The 22176-nt window shown below is 34.7% G+C and overlaps 3 protein-coding genes across 3 annotated transcripts; 2 read left to right on the top strand and 1 right to left on the bottom strand.

The window, feature by feature from the left end:
* Positions 1-102: 102 nt before the first annotated feature.
* LOC136821343 (EF-hand domain-containing protein D2-like) lies at positions 103-6275 on the top strand. Its single transcript, XM_067077584.1, has 4 exons — positions 103-310; positions 4622-4769; positions 5168-5273; positions 5593-6275. The coding sequence occupies exons 1-4, from the start codon at positions 153-155 to the stop codon at positions 5754-5756; spliced, it is 576 nt and encodes a 191-aa protein (XP_066933685.1). The 5' UTR covers positions 103-152; the 3' UTR covers positions 5757-6275.
* A 184-nt stretch (positions 6276-6459) lies between these two features.
* On the top strand, positions 6460-16605 carry LOC136821323 (cleavage stimulation factor subunit 1-like). Its single transcript, XM_067077561.1, has 16 exons — positions 6460-6538; positions 7513-7646; positions 7893-8006; positions 10122-10214; positions 10375-10415; positions 10548-10679; positions 11263-11385; positions 12295-12370; positions 12842-12921; positions 13148-13207; positions 13414-13509; positions 13664-13718; positions 14028-14111; positions 14397-14477; positions 14729-14903; positions 16088-16605. The coding sequence occupies exons 1-15, from the start codon at positions 6489-6491 to the stop codon at positions 14833-14835; spliced, it is 1326 nt and encodes a 441-aa protein (XP_066933662.1). The 5' UTR covers positions 6460-6488; the 3' UTR covers positions 14836-14903; positions 16088-16605.
* A 55-nt stretch (positions 16606-16660) lies between these two features.
* LOC136821333 (uncharacterized) lies at positions 16661-22005 on the bottom strand. Its single transcript, XM_067077573.1, has 3 exons — positions 21545-22005; positions 20443-20615; positions 16661-17279 (listed from the first exon to the last, which is right to left on the bottom strand). Exons 1-3 carry the CDS (start codon positions 21990-21992, stop codon positions 16737-16739), a joined length of 1164 nt encoding a protein of 387 aa, XP_066933674.1. The 5' UTR covers positions 21993-22005; the 3' UTR covers positions 16661-16736.
* Between the last annotated feature and the right edge of the window lie 171 nt (positions 22006-22176).

Raw genomic sequence — 22176 nt, 5'->3', positions numbered from 1 at the left:
GAGCGTGAGGCGGCGTTCCTGAAAACAAACATTTTTATGGTTTCAAACGAAACACCTGTTTGACATGTTGAGGTAGTACTGTGCTTTTGTCATCTTTTATCATTTTAGGTTAAATCAGATTCGATTTTTTTTAGTAAACCTACCATATAAAAATGGCTGAAAATGAATTGGCGAAGAAATTAGCTCACAGAAATGCTGTAAACGAGGGAGAAGAAGGGGCTGTCATGAGAAGCACACCAAAAAATGTTTACACAGAGTTTGAAGAGTTTACAAGGAAACAGATCAAAGACTTTGAAAATATGTTTCATAAGTAAGTATTTATGTTCTACCTCTTTATGACTCAGACAAAAACACCATTAGTTTCTTATTTCTCTAGCTCAAGTACCGTAACTTGGTGCCAGTCTGGAATTCATGCACAGTGGACAGTACGCCGAATATATTCGGCGTGAGAATGTCCTCAATTGGGTGTAACCCTCTTGATCCTCAAAATATCTTCGGCGTGGCTTTTGCATGGATTCCACACTGGGACACCCCTCCTCTAATTCCGACACCCTTTTCATCAGCTGAAATTTACAGAAAGGTTGAAACAGTTTTTCTTTGCTTATAGTGGTCAGAGAAGAATAATTCTTTTTCAATCAGCAATTCAAGCTTTCATATTATTCCATTCTCTTTTTTCAATTCAATTCAATTCAATTCAATTCAATTTTTTTTTCAATTCAAAGTAATTTATTCGCCTGCATATCATTAAAAATTTACATATTTTAAGTTTGTATAAATTAGGGGAGGAATGCAGGCCAGGAGTCCATCCAATAGACGTACCGTCTAATCAAATGGAATGAACACCTGGTCGCGTGAGCTGGTCATGTCGAATATCATTATGGGAGGTATCTTAAGGGTTATTAATTATTTAAACATTAACAATCAGAATAAAAACAATGTTTACATACCTAACCATAAATTAACAATAAAAAAAGGAAAAAATAATAACAATGCATACAAAAAAATATGACATCAACTATTGAAAAACCTGAAAAATATTAATTGTCATTGTATGTGAATTTCAAGGTTTTGTAGAGATGAACTTTCATTTTCAAGGTATGCGAGAGGATTAGATGTGAAGGAAGTCTCTAAACCTTCTTTTTGATCGTATTTTCAGATAATGGTCTAAGATCAGTCTTTGTATGTAATAATAGTTGGTTCCAAATTAAAAGTGATTGATAGATATTTTATGGATCTCAATCCAAAGTTGAGTGTTTTTGCCTTGGGGCGCTCTAAAGAAGGGTGTCAGAATTAAACAAGGGATGTCGATATTAAACCAACTTACGGTATTCCATACATTAAAAAATAGCTTCTTTTTCACATCACTTCTCAAAAAAAAACATATTTTCTGTGGACACAATGGAGCAGGAAAACTTGGGTGTAATCCTATCACACATGTAAAACTATTTCTTGTAGAAGGTGGATCAATTTTACACGAATTGTCAGCATGCAATGTCCAGACGGTGTCAATCAAACAACTTCAAACAAAAATTTCACTTTTTAGCTTGGGCGGCTGAGGACTTAAGTACCGCACGAAAGCGAAAAAATCTAATGCAATTGAATCAATTGAACGCAATCAAACATAATCAAAGGCAATCGAACATAATCAAATACAATGAAACGTAATTAAAGCAATCGAATTGCAAATTCTGGGTAATATTCAATTGCGATTCAACTGCATTGAACAATCGAATTACAATTAGTCGATTGTGTTCAATTGCGTTCAATTGATTCAGCATTCCATTTGTTTGATTGACACTGTCTGCTAATGTCTAAACTTTTCACTATATTATCAAGTATTACTAATATACTATACTATATACAAGTATTTAGTAAAAGAATCTTTCTAAGATCAGTATAACAGTTATCTACTGCCTATATATTTCTAGAAATAAACCCTGAAAAAACTAAAACCATTGATAAATCAACCTTAGTATGCGAAAAAATTATGTCAAATTTTTTGTGGTAATGCCGATGGAATTTAATTTTGTGTTCAAAAACCTGCTGCACGATGTTTTCATAATTTGCAATTTTTTATATAAGTTGTCATTATTTTACCTTCGCCTGCACAAGAGAGAAAATTTTGTTTGTGAGACATATTTTTCAACTAAATCCAACCATGGCTTTTTTGTTCCTGTCAACTGCTCCAACTTGGGACAATTGGTCGAAACGGGACTGTTGATATATGGCCTGTATTTTCACTTACTGTCAAATCTCTTTTGACAACAAATTTGTTTTGATAACTTCACCATGTTTAATAAATCATACTTTCTGTCATAACATGTCATGATAACTTTCACTGATAGCATGTCCTGCTGCCTAACTGCCTATTACCTGATGGCATTAACAAATAATGAGTGTTGTAACTTGCGGCGCAAGTCACGTCAAACGCTTCATTGTTTTGCCACTAATTTTGGTCTTTTTTGTTCCAGACATTCGCGTGTGTTCCACTACAGATTTTTTTCATATTTCAATTTAAAAGTCTACTCAGTGCAAAAGAGAAATCATGTGTTTTTTAATACGCCGTTCATTAGCTCAAATCAAATGACTTTGGAGGTTTAGTGAAATGGTGGCCGAATTGCCGTCCCATGTTTTGTCAGATAGTTCCAAGTTAGAGCAGTTGACAGTATTTTTACATACAATTCAATATGGCGGATGAAAAGGCGAAAAGGTTTATTCAGAAAGTGGATCTTAGTTGAAATCCAATTCCATCGGCCTTAGATAGATTTCATAGGAAAATATACAAAACTAATACAAAAAGATATCATTACTGTAATATAAAACTTAATTGGCATTATATCAAAGTGTACTCTTGGGTACTTAATAAGCATCCCCCACCTGCTAATTAATGGACAGGACATCCATATTCCGGGGCTTAGTGGTGTAGTGGTCAATTCCCACTGTAGTATTAGGGTTCACTTGGCAAGTGAACATACCTTCGAATTACTACTCTGATACAAAAGTGTGGATGATATGCCAGCCATGGTGGTGTGTGGTGTCACTCATCCCCTTCTGCATCTGGGACGAGCTATTAGCTCTTCTGCACAGTTCGAGTGTCACCACTATGCATCATGGTATCTGTGTCTCGTTTGCACAGAACCAGTGGTGTCTGGACAGCGATAAGCGTTCCAACTTGAAAAAGGAGGAATTCCTACTCCCAGTGGGGAGGGCCCATATTCCAGCCCCAACCCTCCCCATCTTATTACTTTTTGGGAAAATGTTTTTGAAGTTCTCTCTTTTGTCCTAATTCTGCTGTACTTTCCTCCTAGGAATCCTTTTTTGTCATCTCTTAGAACAAGCACTGCAAATAACCATGAAATTAGATGAAACTAGGATGAAAAATCAGCATTGAAGGTGCAGGAATAATCCTTATTCGGATGGTAGTAAATTATTCTTCTCGGAATAGCACTGCAAAATGATGTTTTATATTTAAAATTATTATTAATAATTAACTGTAAGCATATTCATAGTGGGCACCCCCCCTGGATTCTGGGGGGGTTGAGGATTTTCAGATTTTTAAAAATAGGTGGGGGTTGGGTTGATGAGAAATTTCAGGTGGGGGTAACCCTATGTAGGTGGGGGTAACATTTTTGAGGTGGGGGTTGTCAAGTTTTCTGTATTTAACTTCGTTTGATTTTGTACTTTTTTGTCTTTTTCAACTTTCCACATACTATACTAGATAAAAATATAAACAAATGACTAATTTTAATGAGTGAGTGTTCAAACAAAGCACATCTCTTTATATCCATTACCTATGACATATGTTTCCTAAAGGAAAAAAGGATAAACTGAATTTTCAGGTGGGGGTTCGAAGATTTTACAAATTTAGGTGGGGTTGCTGAAAAAGGTGGGGGTTGGGCTGATATGAAATTTCAGGTGGGGGTAACCCTATGTAGGTGGGGTGACCTTTTTCAGGTGGGGGTTGGAGGGGTGTTGCCCACTATGATATTAAGACCACAGACAGAATATACTACCTCTTATTATACAAAACTATTTGACTTGTGCAATATTACATTGTAGTATACTAAGAGGTCATAGTATGCTAATTTATTGTTGTCAAAGTATGCTTAGAGCGTGACAATTTTCTCAACTAAAGATAAATAAACAAATTCATTCATCAAGAACTCTTAATTAACTGATCCATAAATTGAGTGGTCATGAGAGCTATTATAGCATTACTTTAGGTGTACCAACTTTCGTGAGCAGAATCTTTTGCGAGGTTGAAAAATTGCAAAATTTACGACATTTACTTTTGCGAATTTGAGGATGAAATATTTTTCGCGAGCGAAACTATTCCTTAAATCCGCTAAAAACAGTTGCACTTCGGCTATTAAAAGGCATTAAAGGATAATAATATGCCGATAATTTGATATTTATTATTTGATACTTTTTTGAGAATTTTTCGCGAGTATAAACTTTCGAGAATTGCCCTGTTTAGAATTTTCAAAGACATTAACTTTCGCAAAAAAGACAAAATATTGCAAAAATTGCAAAAGTTTCTGCTCTCGCGTTTGTACGTCTAAAGTAGTTTGCACCAACAGAATATTGTCTTAAGAGTATTTTATATATTTTATTCTTTTAGATATGATATTGACAAAAGTAACTTCATTGATCAACATGAACTTCAATTAATGATGGAAAAACTGGAAGCACCACAAACTTTCCTTGGCTTAAAAGCCATGATAAAAGAAGTAGATGAAGATCTTGATGGGCAAATTAGTTTCCGAGAAGTATGTTAAAATTTACAACAAGTCTATTTTCTTCAAAACTAAGAACTAACCCTTTAACTAGATGTCTATAGGCCACGTATCAAAAGAAAAACCTTAACAATTAAAAAATTATGTGAACAACATTGTTGCAGAGTGGGTTTGTCTTGTTTTGGCTAGGTATATTTCAAGACTATATCATTTTTATATACAAAATTAATTATGTTCACTTAGATAAACTTACAATCATTTTATCACTGTTTTATACCGGGTGTGCCTCAAAAAACGCCTCTATTGTCCAATTTTTGACGTACATCTTTCTATTGAACTGCTAAACTATTTTTTCATTAAGGAGGTGATGTGAATGCATAACAATTAATATTGTTTTACTTCAACTGATTTTGCTTTTCTTTTCTTTTTAGTTTCTTTTAATCTTCAGAAAAGCTGCATTAGGGGAATTACAATGTGAAGGCCTGAGTCAGTTGGCACAGCTATCTGAAATTGATGTTGATCAAACTGGCGTTGGAGGTAATGTTTTGAAATAAAAAATTTTTATACTTGGAAGCCTTATTGCAATTATGATCAAGGATGATCGTATGATCATATTCAGCAGTACTTATCCTCATTGGAACTAATTTTCATTGTTTTGTTGAAGACAATTTTCATTTGAAAGTTATAAAGACCTATCAGAAAATGAAGGAATGTAATTAAGGTTAAATTTAGTTTCCATTAGCAACAAATTTAGTTGCTATTTAAAAACCCTAATCACAAATGAATTTTATTCCCTAATTTAAGTAGAATTTTGATTGTTCTTTTTCCCAATTAAAATTTTCATCTTATTTTACAGGTGCAAAGGATTTCTTTGAAGCCAAAGCAAAACAAGTGAATGCTTCAAGCAAATTTGAAGATGAAATCAGAAAAGAGCAGGAAGATCGTAAAAAAGAGTTGGAAGAAGCTAGGGCAAGAAAAGCAGCATTCAAAGCCAAGGCTCAATCTTTTGATAACTTATGAGACACTCGAACTGTTAAACTTTGGGTATCCTATTGATGTACAGTATTTTAAAATACTATTTAAAAGCCTACACCATTTTGCAAGGTTTAAAAGTTTGTTTTACTCTGTACATAATTTATTACGATTAGACACTTTTAAACATTTTTTTGGTGGTTTTATAAAGAGCTTAGTTTTGATAAAGAAGAATAATCATAAGTTTTCTTTCACATCAATTGCTACACATGTTCTGTTCAATTTTTACTAAACTTTATTTTCTATTGGGTTTTCGATTTCAACAGCATAGGTATCTTTTGTATCTTTTTGAAATGATATAGCTGTCCGTTTTTTACATTGGATTTTTTCATAATTTTTCTATTTTCTAGTCCCTCTTTGCCTAAAGTGTACGTTTATTGAATTGTAAAATATATAAAAAATAACATTTCTATAATTTTAGAGAATAATATTTCTAGCTATAAATATATTTCTAGCTAAGTGTATCTTTAAGAATCATTTTATGAATAAACGAAAACCTCCCCCCTCCCCATCCCAATTGTGAATTGATAGTGTGAAAGACATGTTTGAATAATCTGATTCATACGTCACATTCCAAAAATGCGTTATATTTAGAGAATTTGAAAAATGATATCGTTCAACTTGTTATTCCTTTCTACTGTAATTATTGTCTATCAATTTCAATCTGAGGATATACATTTTGTTTTTTTAGCAAGAAAAGTAAATAAAAAGAAAAAAAAGATGACACAAGCTGTGAAGGATGTTGAAACATTATACAAGTTGATGATCAGGTGAGATCTCTATGTTGATTTTATCTTCATTTCTCATGCAATATTTCTTTTTTTAAACAGTTTGAATTAGCATTCTGTTGTCATTTCTGTTTTCAAAGACTCTCTTCGAGATTGAAATTTGAACTGATCATCTTCCAAACAAGCTCAAACTTGAATAACAAACTAGCTTCAACTCTCGCTTTATCTGTCTAGAAAGTGAATCTCGTTACGATCCACCCCACAAGGCCTTGTTGTTAAAGTACCCAAAACTTATCTTGAATTGTTTTTCATTGTACTATAAAACTTGGCTTTAAAATTGAATGTCTGGCTAACTCTAACAAAATACATACTAAACATCAATTTCATTTGTTGACATGGCGAATCCCTTTACAATTCAATCCACACAGGGGCGGCCAGGGGGGGGGGGAAAATCTTGCACTTACTTAGTGATGTGGTGGTAAAATCAGCACTTTTGAAAGAAATTCTCCTGATAAGACCAAGGTTGGTTAGAGTCTGTCAAAATGTCTCCAAAAATTTAAGTACATGGGTACTAATATGTCCTAAAAAACACTTCTCAAAGTGTAAAAAATTCTCAAAAATCCTTTCCCCCTGTCCCACAAGGCCTTGTTATTAAATTACCCAGATTACCCAAAACGTATCTTGAATTGTTTTCATTGTACCAGATTGTTCTAAAAAATTGGCTTTAAAGTTGGCAACTAAATTGCGAAAACAATAACAATATACTGAACATCAATTTCATTTATTTCGTAACACCAACCTATTCTAGGATAATTATGTCGCTATAATGTTCACTGACCTTGCCCCTGTTCCACCATAATCTCTAACGTTGAATATCTTTCATTATAATAATGTTTATTTATTGTTTTCTAATTTTGTCAGATTTTCTCAAACTTGAAAAAAAATTGATTTAATGCTCTACAGGTTACTTTGTAGACTTTCTGCTATAATTTTCATTCTTTATAACCTTCTTTCAGTCAATTAAGATACGATGGACTGGAGTTGGTGGCAACGAGTCTTGCAAAATGTTGCAATTTGGATGAATTACCTCTAGCCCCATGTAACAGATTGCTTGAAGTTGTCAAATTGGGTTTGGCTGAAGAAAAATCAGGTATTTATTTCTATTCTCTTATTTTTTAATTACATATAACTCATTTTATTCTTTGTGACAAACAAAATAACCAGAACAGAAGCATTTTTGTTTTTTACTAAAAACTATATATATTCGACCTCACTCACAAGAGGTCATCATCAGAGTAAAAATCTAATTTATTCTTTGTCTTTTGAGAACTTTATTATGAAGAATAAAAAGCCTTTTCAGCCTTTCTTATTTGTAACATTTTGACTTTCTTTTCAGGCAGGGAACCAGACTTAATGAAACATCCTGGAATCACTCCAACATCACAACCAGAATTGCAAGGACTGGAAACTAGCGTTAAAATGGGCCTGGATCTAGAATATGAGAAAGATGGTAAGAAAGCCTTCATTTGAATGGATTTTTTAGCTTTCTCGTAAATCATATTTGAAGCAAAGTCTAAAAAAGTTTGGAAATCTGAAGCAAAACGAGAATCAATTTCAAATCTAAAAGTTCTAGTTTTTCAATTCTTAAAAATCAGCCAAAAAATTATTTTCGATTTTTGAATTGATTCTCTTTTGCTTCACTTTTTCAGATCGCCTTCAAATTGAATTTGCTTCCAATCCTCCTAAAACACCGTTCAACACAACTACTCCAAGCACGGAACTCTTCCAAAACTTGGGTCTCCTCTCTGATGTTTCTCTTCTTATACCCGAAGAAAAAATCTCACATCAGGACCCTTACGGAATCGATGCTAAGTTAGACTTTTTGTGTGGTTTGCAGCTACTGCCAACACCTCTGGTCAAGGAATGTCCCAATGCAACTAAGAAATGGTTGAAGGCGACTATAAGTGTCCCTACTATAAATGACCAACTCAATACAGGAGGAACTGGCATCAATTGTTTTGACCTGCCAGAAAATTTGCTGAAGAGCGTTCGATTTGACCACGTGTTTTTGGATGGCGATAAAGAACCTTTAGTTGAAAATGATATGACGCATAATATTATTCCTTATGATATTGGGATGGTAGCAGAAGAAATTTACGTTGAATCAAGCGGAAATCAGGAGATCTTTCAATCTCTTAAGACAAATGACTTGCAGCATCTTCACGAAGAACCTTTTCATCATATAGAAAAACTAAATCAATTTATTCAGGGTGCTAATGCAATGACTATACCATTTCAGCAGCCTGGTACAACGATACAGACAAATAAACTAAGTGGCCCTGTGGTAGCTAAAAATACTTCACATGTATTTCACAACAAAGGCAACAAAGGCGACCAAATGCAATCATTAAACCTAAATTCTGAACTAATTCAATCAAATAATGCTATTCCTAAAAACGTCACAGAAAGACAAAACCCTCTGAAAAGGTCTAACGCCTTGCTGAAAAATGAAGCTGTCTCATCTCAAAGTCTTATAAACCCAACTTTTGTTACACAAACAATATCCAACTGTAGACAACTGCATCAATCATCTTGCAATAAAATGGCTTCAAAACTGGACATGAACAACTTGGCAGATCTGAAAGATCTTCCCAAACTTATTCATAAAGAGATTTTTGAGCAGGAAATCAACCAGACGGTTTTCGCTTCGGCATCCATTAACAAAACTCAAGGATATTTGTCAGAACTGTTAAAGAAATGTATTGAATCAGCACCATCACCTGATCACGTGACCCCTTGTTTTAGAAACATATTAAAGATGAAACAATTTCTTGACAAACCTATTATTGAAAGAAAATCGTTATATATGAAAACTAAAGGAAGCATGAAGAGGACAGGCAAACAGCCCGAAAATATGCAAAATGCTTCAAAAAATAGAACGAACATTTCAAAGGAGACGAAAGAGGGACTCGTCATCTTTTACAACTCAAAGCAAGGCATTCTGAAGCCATCAGATATCACTCATCTTGCTCAAAAGTTTGATCTCACGGAAAAAAACGTCAAAATCTTCTTTAAAAACATGAAACTAAGAAAAAAACTTTGATGAAAAGGTAATCCTTGGGATAGGGGTGCAATGAAATTTTCATATTTTTGTAACTTTCAAGGAACCTGAAGAAATACCGGCTGTCCCAAAAAAAACTTTACATGATTTCAAGCAGGTATAAACTGACGTTTTGACTTCTAATCAACACACAATTTTTACACAAAGGAGCTTTTTGTGTTAAAATCATAGACATCAGTTCATAATTGAATTCGCTTTATAAAATTAAATTGACCTGAAATTTCGTACAAAGATATAAATATGAATTCATGAGAAACTCTTTAAATTTCGAAGTGTTTTAACAAAAATACTTCAAAATATTAGCATTTGAAGACATCCGGTACAAATTATGATCAGTAGATTTAATAACGTTCATTTTGTTTATATATAGACTTATAGAAATATAGAAATTATGTAAATTCCAGCAGTCGTTACGAAAAGATAATAGTCCGAAAAATGGGAAATTCTAAATCGGTATTGTTAAAAGAATCAATTTCTCAAAACTTTTTCTCTTTTTTTCAACAGAGTTTGGCACCAGTCCGCCAGTGACGCAATACGAGACGAATTATGTGACAGCTCACAAAGGACCAGTCACTGCTGCTGCTTTCACCAAAGATGGTAATGACGTCTCCTTTGTTTGTTTCTTAAAGTCTTTTGAACTGGAAAGTGCAAAGCAAAGTTTTCAGTTTCATATATTAAGTTTTGGTTAAGTTTTCCGATTTTTTGAGAAATGTCCGTTGCATTTTAAACAACTTATAACTTATATTTCGTTTTACAGGAAGACTTTGTGCTACTGGGTCTGTGGACACTTCTATCAAGGTAATTTTGTGTTCACCAAAATAGTTTCCCAAAAAAGTTTTTTTTTCCACAGCTCAAACATGAAAAAGGAAGATGAAAACGCATTTAGAAAAATGCACACTCATTTTCGAAATAAATACTGTTTCTGTGTAGATTCTGGACATCAGTCGTATGTTGGCGAAGGCGGCGCAATCGAAAGAAGAACGACAAGCGGAGAGAGACGCCGACGACGGAAATTCAATGAAAAATCATCCAGTCATAAGGACTATGTATGACCACGAATCGGTGAGATAGCCTACTTTTTCTATTGACTGTTTTTGTTTTGTTTCCCCTTGCTTTCAAATTCTTTTTTGTTATTTTTCATTGAATTGGTTTCTTATCGAAATGGACCCAAATTCCGGATTTTAAAAATTTTTTTGGTATTTTTCATTGAAATGGACCGGCCGGTAACTAACTGCAAATTAGTTTTAAATTCACTCTTTTACAATTAGCTGGGTTCTAAATTCGAAGTCTACTCTCGGGTACCTAATAGCCGGGGGGCCCGCTAATTAATTTTTCGAAAATTTTCTACCCAGGACATTCTTATTCCAACCCCCCCGCTTATTGATTTTTGGGGAAATTTTTTTTTTAAAGTTCCCTCTTTTGCCCTAATTCTGCTGTATCAGCCTCCTTTTTGAACATTTTCCACCCAGGACATTTTTATTCCAACCCCCCCCCCCGCTTATTAAATTTTGAGATTTTTTCCAACCCCCCTGCTTATTCCAAACCCCCCGGCTATTAGGTATCCGAGAGTAAAGAGCTACAGGTTAACTTCTTTCTTTCTCAGGCTTGAAATAATGAAACCCTTCACAATCTTCGTTTGTTTCAGTGCGTGAACACCTTACAATTCCACCCTCAATCCACCATTCTCGTATCTGGCGGTGAAGACAGACGTGTCAATTTCTTTGATTACACAAAATCGACCGTCAAAAAAGCCTTCAAATGCATTACTGTAAGTGATCTTGTCATTCGAGTTTATTAACGGGTGAAGATATAATTTCGGATGCCTTTGACTCAAACCAACTGTTTATGTTTTAATCTCCCTTTCGACTATGTTTATGGGTCATTCATTCATTCATGGTTCCACTGCGGTCAGTTTTAGTGAGTTGTACTAATTCTGTTATTGGTGGAACCTAAATAATCAACCAATCAATATGCTCTTTCATTAATTGAAAAGACATATTGATGACCTAACAGGTGCAAGTTTGTTTAAAGTCCGACATGCTTGTGTATACATGGTCGACATCCTTTTTTTTTGGAATTACCGCGGGGTAGCTAAACTTTCTCATTTCCGGGGAAACATTCTTGGCGTATTTCCGAAATCTGTCCCCTCGTCTTTACGGGGCAGCCGATAAAAAGTGCTTAGACAACACGAAACCATCCTGAGACTGGCGGCCGTTTAGCAAGTTTGGGTTACTTTTGTACCTATACCAAAATGTTGGACTTCCGTAAAGTTTCAACAGGAAAGTTTTTCCAGGAGTGAGAAGCTAACTCATACTACGGTAGTTTTTTTTGATTGCTCAATTCGGGCTAGAGATGGATTACAGAAAGGGAAACTGAAGTTGGAGAATTTGAAAATAATCTTGTGACTGAAATATCAGATAACCAGAGTAAGAAATTTGGGATGTATTTGATTTTAAATAACTAGCTTTCGGTAGGACTGAGGGAAATGAGAATAAGTGATGGGCCCGGGAAGAAATTGTTCATTATATTAGTTTTTTTAATGAGCTGGATATTTCGTTGCAGCTGGGCAATATATTTTCCAACCCCTGGATACAATTTGTGCTGGAAGAGCACAATTTTATAATAAATAGTGTTTCGAAACCAAAAATATCATTATATTCGACTTTTCTCTCATTAGGAAGTGGAGCCAATCCGTGATATTTCAATCCATCCAACAGGCGAATATATTTTGGTGGCCACAGATCACCCGACCAGTAAGCTCCCCTCCATTTATCACGTGATTTTCTTTTACGAATTTCAAGAATTCAACTTCTTTCATAAATTGGCTAAAAGTTTAATCTATTTTGAGTGACTTAACGTAATTTTGTTTATAAAAATTTAAAGAATCCAGCTTCTTTTATGAATCGTCTTAAAAGTTTTATCTAGTTCAATGTGATTATCTCAAATAGCTAATTATAACCTTTATCTCGCCATGATCATTTGAACAAACTTATTTGATTGAATCATATGATTGTTTTCGATGAATTTAACAATTGACAGGTTTTCGAACTATTTTTATGGAACTTCGCTAATTTCTGTCGGATTTTTATTTACCGCTATGGAATTTCACTGCAATTTTAGATTTTCCTCATCCCATAAAGAACTGAACAAATAATTTTTTGATTACCCTAAACTACCTTTCTATTCCATCTTTGTTAAACATTTTCATTAATCCCTCTTTACAGTTCGTTTGTATGATATCAACACATCACAATGTTACATTTCACCCATGATGGATGATCAACATCAAGCACCACTCACTTCTGTAAGAATTCATCTCTTTCAAATTCATTTATTTATGAGCTGAAAAGTTTAAAGGTTTCGTTTATTGATAGTGGTTTTTTACCCCAATCTTGATTTAGTTAAAAGATAAACTGCATATCAATAGACAAGAGTCTCGGAAGTGGAGGAAGTGTCAAGTCTTGTCAAGTCATGAATGATACCCAGTAAGTCTGTGTAATGCCTGTGTTTTGTCTTTTACGTTTTTCCAGGTTGAATATTGTCCCGCAGCTAACCTTTACGCCACAGCTAGTTTGGATGGATCGTGGAAGGTATTTCTATTTCCATTACTTAATTTTACTAGTTGGTTAATGAAGTAAATTTGAGTTCAAATTATCAAAAATTTGGGACTAAGTTTACCATTAAACTCTCTGCGCTTACATTGTGTACATATCTCCTTACAACATTCATAGATTCATAATTGCTATTTAATTGATAGTGTGCACGGCCTTGTTATTTTTTTGCTGTTTCTTTTCAGTTATGGGACGGTGTAAGCAATAGATGCGTGCAAACTTATAAAGAAGCTCACGACACCGCAGAAGTTGTCTCCGTTCGTTTCACCAAGAATTCCAAGGTAACATAGATAAGTGCATATCAATATTATCTTCATAGCCTCATGATACGATGAGAAAAGTGACTCTCTTTAAATATGCAAAAGCAACTTAACAGTTTTCTGAAAATGTTTCTGAATCTTACTCATCCAAACATATTTTTCTTCCTTATTTCAGTTCGTGCTAACATCTGGTCGAGATGGGACTGCAAAGTTATGGGAGCTATCCACAGGTATAGCAATTACATGTTACATGAGAAATTCATATCGGACCAATTTTCCCTTGAAGTCTGTCCTTTATGCGAAAGTCCAATTTCAACTTTTTTGTTTGGCTCTTTTCTCATTTATACGCTGTACAAAACCTATTTTGTGACTATAAACCAATCACGACGATATGTTATACCCTCTGTTAGGGTATTATTGCAATTCGCAAACATTTATATAATATTGTTTTATCCTCAAATCACGTTTCATCTCAACCAACCATGTCATTTCTCGGTAAATGAATTATAATAAATTTTTCTTTTCATATAATGTTTCAGGCCGTGTCATCAACACTTATGGAGGAGCTGTGTTACATAACAGTAATCATTGTCCTGCTGTCTTCAACTTCACCGAAGATTTTGGTAAGAAATGAACTTTATTTTTCTTTCAGGTCCACCTTATGATATCAAGATTTTGTTATCTTTGGAAGTGTTACTTTAAAGAGAAACAAAGTTCCTTCCCTCGATACTTCCATTTTATTGAAGAAAGTCAAGGAATAAGAATTTACTGCAGAAATTGTTATCTCTGTAACATGTTCACTTCTGAAAAGGATCGAATCTGACTTATGAACTTTCTTATTCTCTTGCTGAAAGTTGTTCGTTCATCAAAAGTTTCATCCTAAAAACTTTCTGTGTTTTTCTTTTCAGTACTATATCCAGATGACAAGAACACTTCAATAGGATGCTGGGACAGCCGAACTGGCGAAAAACTTCAAAGTTTGACTTCAGGTACTTAATAGTTTAGTACTTTAGTAGCGTTAGATGTGCTTTATTTTCAAAAGCTTTTTCTCTTCTTACTTGCCATGGATATTTTACATCACGATAAAAGGCAGATTGAAATTTTTCAGGTTACCATCAGAAATAATAAAAACAAAAAGAAAAAATAATAGCATCGTAATATTCAGCGACAATTATACCCTGAATCATTAATTCCTGCTTGAACCTATGGTAAACATTTTCTGCTTGCTATTTCGTTTTAGGACACAACAATTCAATCAGACATTTAGTGCACTCGTCCTGCACACCTGCCTTCCTCTCATGCAGTGAGGATTATCGCTGTCGTTTCTGGTACTGTCGTGGAAGTTAGATCGGCACGAAAAGACGATATTCTAAAAATGAAAGCACCGAGACTGAATCGACGGCCTGTTTCGCAAAGTAATCATAGAAACGAATTCTAGAAACACTATGGCTGGTGGATTTTTGGACCTACCTTTGGAGGTCCTATAAATTAACCCGTGTTCGTTCGTTCGTTCGTTCGTCCGTTCGTTACTAGCTTTTCTCGGGATTGGCTCATTAGTTTTTCCTAATTTTTGGCACAAAGATGCAAAATGGTAATGCCCAAAATGTGACGGAGCCCGATTTTCGAAAAAAATTCATTTCCGGCCGAAAATGCCGGAAATATGCCGGAAAAACTGTTTTTTTGGCATTTTCTCGAGATTTCATCATTAGTTTTTTCTGATTTTTTTTGCACAAAGATGCGTATTAACAATGTCTAAAACATGGCCTAGTCCGATTTTTGAGAAAAATTCTATTCCGGCTGAAAATGCCGGAAATATCCCGGAAATCGCCGTTTTTGCAGATTTTCATCGGACTTTTTCCAGATTTTCATCGGACTTTTTCCTTATATTTCGTTGTTTTTTCACACAAAAACATTATTGATAGCAATGCAAGCATGGTTTAATTGTCAATAAAAGTGATTTTTGAAGCCGGAACTTTCTAAAAATCGCCGGTTCAGCCTATTTTCGCCGGAAAAACGGTATTTCTTGAATTTCTCGAGCTGTACTTTATATTTTTTTATGAAATTTTGCACACTGACGCTATATGACAATACCTAAAATGTGACGGAGCCCTATTTTCGAAAAACATTTTTTTCCGGCCGAAAATGCCGGAAATATGCCGAAAAACCGGTTTTTTGACATTTTCTCGAATTTTTATTTTTAGTTTTATCTGATTTTTTGCAGAAAGATGCGTATTCGCAATGCTCAAAACATGGCCGAGTTCGATTTTTGAGAAAATTTTTTTTCCAGTTGAAAATTCCGGAATTTTGCAGATTTTCATTGGATTTTTACCTTATATTTCTATGTTTTTCACACAAAAACATTATTGATAACAATGCTCACCATCATCAAGCATGATTCAATTGTCAATAAAACTGATTTTTGCGACCAGAACTTTCTATTTATTTTTTCCCTACAACCTTTCCCTTTCCCCCTACCATCAATCAATGATGAATTTCTTGCGTTATGCATTTTCGCTAAACGCTATGTTTTCTGACTGTTTTTTTTCATTTTTCTCCTTGCATTGCTATCTAACTTTCATCATCAGGTAGGTCCATTCAGCATCTAGCTTGTTTAGCTGTGAATTCGATGACTTTTCAGAGCATTGTTGTGAGACAAAGAGCAAAGCGAAAGAAATGTCAAAAGAACTAACCCACTACTAACGAATAAGCGATCTCCCGATAAAGAATGGCTTCAAAGGAGTCTTATATAGAAACTAGACGATTGTAGTTTTTATTACATTTTTAACTTTTTTTAGACTTTTTAAATGGAGATATTTATACTATATAAATAATAATTCTGCATGGATTTTTGAGAAAAGGTGGAAAAGAAAACTTTTGAAAAAATTAAGCGAAGAAAGAGGCTGATTCAGAAAAAAGTCCACACAGAAATTCATCCACTTCAGGGTATTAAAGATAAGTAGTTTAACTGCATTTGATGATTTTCAATCTTGTGAAAATCCCAAACTTTGTCAAAACGTTTACATGAAAGATAAGTTGTTGGTGGATGGGCGTGTAAATATGAATGCTTAGCGATAGTGATTAAAGATAAAATGCAAAAGATAAAAAATATAAAATAAATTTAACTCGTCTTTTTTTGGTGTCTGTTTCCCAAATCTCAAGGATTCAAGTTGTGGAATGTTTCGAATATTTCCGAAAAAGAATTCTTGGTTTTGTTTACATTGTATCTTCAAATGGCTTTAATCGAATTTTTATTTCAAGTAAATGTAAGTAAGAGCTGGTTTGAGATAATTTTTTCCATTGACAGGTGAACAAAATTCATATCCACCAGAATAATCTTCAACCAGCTTGTGGCACCACATTGGTTTTCGGATTCCGATTGCAACCATGGTCGAGCTGAAGTTCACAGTGCAATCATTCTCGTTGGTTGCAATCCCGATTCGAAAAGTTCCCCAGCGCTGCAGGAAATTGAAGCCTTGTCTGGATGGACATTTATCCGTCATTTCAGGCATTTTGATCAACTCGCTCCATTCATCAAGAGGGACGTCTGTTTGATACGGTACCGTGTAATTAAACACGAAGAAAAAGTAACTGAGCGATGAATAAGCTACCGGTAGCCGAACATAGCCTGTCTCCTCCCCTTTAGTCTTCATTCCAATGCAGATCGATTTGAATGGTAGAAGATTAAAGGCTTCGTATTTGGCAGAGATGGTCAGCGGATCCTTCAAACCTTCAGTTTCATTCAGAAGAGTATCATACTCCCATAGATAGATCTCATCGTACTTGAATTCTTTCTAAAAATTACACCAAGAAGAACATAAATAGAGTAAACCTACACCGTGGCGTGCTGCATTTAATGGATTTAAAAGAACATTATATTTAGACTGCTTTCAAAGCTGTTTCGCTCTTGATTCCTATAATTACTTTGCAATTTCGATCTTTAGACTTAATGCGTTTGTTCGTTAGCCACTTTGAGGGGTGTGTATATTTAGAGCTAAATTTTAGCTCATGTTAATTCTGCAATCAGCAAATCAAACGCCCGGCATCATATGGCGTGTTAAAACTGCACGCCCACTCCCACTCGTCCCAGTCCCAGTCCCACGGACTCCGACTTGTAGCGTTTGAGTTCGGTCATTCAGTTCACTTCATCCCCTCATTCAGTCAACACAAATATTTTTGCCTCCCACCCTCCCTGACACCCTTATTTATTCCTATGATCCTTTTACTTGTACTTATTTCCTTTCGCTGTTTTTTTTTCTCTTCTATTTTTCCATGGAGGTAATAAGAAATAGATGGAGAATAAATGACTTTTATTTCATTGTACCTAATCATTGGAAGCAAACGGCTCCTTGGTTGCAATGGGAAAAAGTGATTAATTTTGTGTGCACTCATGGGAATATTTAAGTTCATAAAAAACTGAATAAAAAGGTGTTGGATTTTTAACAGCTCTATTGTGAGATAATAGCTTTGTTGATCAAAATGAGAAAAAGCTTGCCGGAACAAGCACAAAATCCTATATTTTTAAGGGCCCTTCTCATAAAATCATCGATAGATTTTAAAAAAAATCTATATTACGATTAGGTAACCTTTAAATTAATCATCCATCAGAATTTGAAAGCCCCCTCCCTTTTAGACGTAAAGATTTCTAATGAAGAAATTTTCAAGGAAAATGTGCTGAAACTCTCAAAATTAGCAATATGTTTGCCCAATATTACATCGATATGAAATCATAGAACTATTGTAACCTTACTACGAGAAAATTATTTTTGTATCGCGTTTGAACAAGAACTTTTTGCATAAAATGTTTATTTCAATCAGGATAACATTCTCAATTCTGTTCTTATAAATTTACATTTCGGATTTTTTTGCTTCCAATGATAGTAAATCAAAGAAAACCGATTTGAATGAAAATATAAAAGAAATTAACGATAACTTACTAGGCCATCACCGAGTCATTTATTCTCCATCTATTTCTTATTACCTCCATGGAAAAATAGAAGAGAAAATCATCAGATCAACCATCACCGACGGCGGGAAGAAGAAGCGCGCGCCAAGTCATTTCGATCAATCCTAGTCCCAGCGGTTTTTCCTAGTTTTTCCACGCTACAGGTTTTTTAGCCCAGGGATTAGGTCGTTTGGGATGCATCTTGAGCTCGATCAATACGTGTTTGTTAGGTTGCTCGTTTTGTTTTTCTTTTATTGTTTTCTTTTTTGGGTCGTTTTCCTTTTTTCCTTCCTTTTTTTTACCTCTTTTCTCATCGCTCCGTTACCCTAATAACAATGTCATGGCTCCGGCTCTCGTTATAGGCTTTTGTTCTTTTTTTCTTTTACTCCTTTCAACAACGTCACACGGGAGGCTCCGGCTCTCGTTATAGGCTAAGGTTTCTATTTTTATTTTTTTTATCTTTTTTCTTTGATTACTCCTCTTAGAACAACGTGGAGGCTCCGGCTCTCGTTGCACTCTTTGGGGTTAAACAACATCACGGCTCCGGCTCTTGTTGTAAGGCTTAAGTTTTTTACTTCTAGGCTAGAACTTTTTAGTACTTACAATTTAGGGTTAGAACTTTTTAGTACTTACAGTTTAGGGCTAGAACTTTTTAGTACTTACAGTTTAAGGGCTAGAACTTTTTAGTACTTACAGTTTAAGGGCTAGAACTTTTTAGTACTTACAGTTTAGGGCTAGAACTTTTTAGTACTTACAGTTTAAGGGCTAGAACTTTTTAATATTTACAGTTTAAGGGCTAGAACTTTTTAGTACTTACAGTTTAGGGCTAGAACTTTTTAGTACTTACAGTTTAAGGGATAGAACTTTTTAGTACTTACAGTTTAAGGGGCTATAGACCTTTTTAGTACTTACAGTTTAAGGGCTAGAACTTTTTAGTACTTACAGTTTAGGGCTAGAACTTTTTAGTACTTACAGTTTAAGGGATAGAACTTTTTAGTACTTACAGTTTAAGGGCTAGAACTTTTTAGTACTTACAGTTTAAGGGCTAGAACTTTTTAGTACTTACAGTTTAAGGGATAGAACTTTTTAGTACTTACAGTTTAGGGCTAGAACTTTTTAGTACTTACAGTTTAAGGGATAGAACTTTTTAGTACTTACAGTTTAAGGGCTAGAACTTTTTAGTACTTACAGTTTAAGGGCTAGAACTTTTTAGTACTTACAGTTTAGGGCTAGAACTTTTTAGTACTTACAGTTTTAAGGGATAGAACTTTTTAGTAACTTACAGTTTAAGGGCTAGAACTTTTTAGTACTTACAGTTTAAGGGCTAGAACTTTTTAGTACTTACAGTTTAAGGGATAGAACTTTTTAGTACTTACAGTTTAGGGCTAGAACTTTTTAGTACTTACAGTTTAAGGGTTAGAACTTTTTAGTACTTACAGTTTAGGGCTAGAACTTTTTAGTACTTACAGCTTAAGGGCTAGAACTTTTTAGTACTTACAGTTTAAGGGCTAGAACCTTGTAGTATTTACAGCTTAAGGGGGGGGGTGCAGGTTACACGTAAACCCCATCTAGTTCTATTACATCAGATCAGATAGGCTCAGATCCACGTCACGGCTCCAGCTCTCGTTGCGGTCTTCACAACCGTCCGCGGCTATAGGCTTTAAGTAGATTTATCTCTCGATGCATCCCAAATGTCACGCCAAACCCAACACACTTTCTTACGTTTCATTTTATAGTCAAGAGATCTCATTTAACAATTATACATTTGTCTCCTTTTCATTGTTTCCCCTTGTTTATGTTTAGGGTATCTTATCACTATTTCTGGGTACTTCGACCATCATCAAAAACGTATTTTTTGGATTCCTCACTAGGCTAGGTTTATGCTACTCTTCACTCAACAGTCACATTGATAAGGAATTAAACGTCAAAAATCGGTCAAAATTTCCTCATATCAAATGAACCAAACCGTGCCATTCAATAACCCTTTTTTATGAAAGTTTAAAAATTCTTACCTGAGTTCCATCTGCAAGCATGGCTAATGTCCATCCTCCAGAACCACACGCTCCCAACATGTCCATGTTGCAATAATGCCATCTTAAATCATTGTCTGAGTATGCATCAGTGAGGTAGTACAAACCACTTGTTCGTTCACCTTGGTTGTACGCTTCTTCGCAACTCTTGAATTCTAATAGCCGTAGATAAAAATGATGAATTTTATTTTGAAAGCTTTTCCGCTGATGGAATATTGAATCTATGATTGCTATTTTAGAGCATTTTTTAGCATTACCCAGTAATGCTTTAAGACTTTCACAAAATTGTCATATTACTGATTTGGACGTACAATAGAAGTGAGCAAGTAAAAGAGGTGCTTAGTACTACAATACAAATTAAATTGAGTTTGCCATGGATTCTAAACATGTTGATTAATATCTATGATAAAACGGAATAAACACTATTTTTGTAAAAAAGCGGACAAAAAAACTTTTGAGCGTGATGATTCGCTGTCTGTTTTGGGTTTTAGAGATTCAAAACACGGGGAGGTAATTGCTCGGGTGTTATAGTGGATATTATGTACTAAAATGTTTAAAACAAAAGTCATATCATTTAAATCAGGCTCTACTACGAAGAGCAAATTTCTGGCATGTACCCAGATGCAGAAATTTCCATCCACCTAAGATTTTTGCAGTAGGAGGCCGAGCCCCACCCAGTTTTCTCAACCGAAATATTAACAGGTCTATTTACGCAGAATGGTAGTTGAGTCGACTAGGGATGCAGCACATCAAATACCGACTATCAATCCTCTCCAATGAGGGACTTTAAAGAAATATGAAAACGCTTTCGAAAATTACAGGACAGCACACGAGAAATATGTTTCTTTCGAAATTCGAGAAAGTTTCAGCTCTCAAAATTAAGCCAATGGGCTCTTCCAGAGAATGTCCGTACATGGGGGTTTTGAATGTCCAGGGGGTCAAAATTCACAATGTTCGAGGTAAATTTCTAAAAAATGTTTATATCCTTCATCCCCCATATTCAAATCTTTTCTGGAACAGTCCAATATGCTAAAAATGAATATACAAATCGGACATTTAAGAATGGATAAAAAATGAAACTTACCAAATTGAGGTTTCTTGACCATGTAAACAAACTTTTCTCCTCTTTTACTGTGATCTTTCTCGTCAAACAAAACAGGCTCTTTGATTGTCAGTTTGGTTTCGATATTTTCCTCCGTGCGACACAAACGACGTGTATTATACGGACCGGAATAATCACCCATCAAAATGTAACTTCCATCCTTCGTTTGCTGACATTTTGCTCTCTCGATGTTGGTCAGTAAAATACACTGACCTTCATTATCCGCAATCTTTAGATGCGCGATGTCGGTGCATTTCAACAGACGTTTACATCTTTGCGCGCAGTTGATGTATGAACCATCTTGGTATGTTTTCAAGACCACCTTCTTTCCGAGAGCTTCATAACTTGTTGGTATAAAAGATGAAGGTTCGATTGCAAGGGTAAGAGCAAATTGAGAAAGCACAAAAATCAAAACTTGTAACCTCTCCATTTTGCCCTAAAACACAGTGGATGTCAACAAGTGATTCGTCTCGAAGATCTTTTCAAAATCAGTACAAAAAACACCATCATGATTAATTAATCCGGAAAGAATTTTCATTTGCTTTTTATTTTGAATGTCAGCCAAAATAAAGATTTATAGAGAGGAATTTTTTGAATGGTTTCTTTTTCAATCT

The sequence above is a fragment of the Clytia hemisphaerica genome, unplaced genomic scaffold (genome assembly GCF_902728285.1).
Source record: "Clytia hemisphaerica strain Z4C2 unplaced genomic scaffold, Clytia hemisphaerica genome assembly, whole genome shotgun sequence".
NCBI lineage: Eukaryota > Metazoa > Cnidaria > Hydrozoa > Leptothecata > Clytiidae > Clytia > Clytia hemisphaerica.
The sequence above is the reverse complement of the archived record's forward strand: the minus strand, read 5'-3'. Positions and strand labels throughout refer to the sequence as shown.

Bases quoted from the DNA above. Each gene is read 5' to 3' on its own strand.
- LOC136821343 (XM_067077584.1), top strand. From the start codon at position 153: ATGGCTGAAAATGAATTGGCGAAGAAATTAGCTCACAGAAATGCTGTA. The intron at 4,770-5,167 runs GTATGTTAAAAT...TTTTCTTTTTAG, and splicing joins GGCAAATTAGTTTCCGAGAA to TTTCTTTTAATCTTCAGAAA. The intron at 5,274-5,592 runs GTAATGTTTTGA...CTTATTTTACAG, and splicing joins TGATCAAACTGGCGTTGGAG to GTGCAAAGGATTTCTTTGAA.
- LOC136821323 (XM_067077561.1), top strand. From the start codon at position 6,489: ATGACACAAGCTGTGAAGGATGTTGAAACATTATACAAGTTGATGATC. The intron at 8,007-10,121 runs GTAAGAAAGCCT...TTTTTTCAACAG, and splicing joins TCTAGAATATGAGAAAGATG to AGTTTGGCACCAGTCCGCCA. The intron at 11,386-12,294 runs GTAAGTGATCTT...TTCTCTCATTAG, and splicing joins AAGCCTTCAAATGCATTACT to GAAGTGGAGCCAATCCGTGA.
- LOC136821333 (XM_067077573.1), bottom strand. From the start codon at position 21,992: ATGGAGAGGTTACAAGTTTTGATTTTTGTGCTTTCTCAATTTGCTCTT. The intron at 20,616-21,544 runs GTAAGTTTCATT...TACGGCTATTAG, and splicing joins GGTCAAGAAACCTCAATTTG to AATTCAAGAGTTGCGAAGAA. The intron at 17,280-20,442 runs GTAAGAATTTTT...TGTAATTTTTAG, and splicing joins TGCTTGCAGATGGAACTCAG to AAAGAATTCAAGTACGATGA.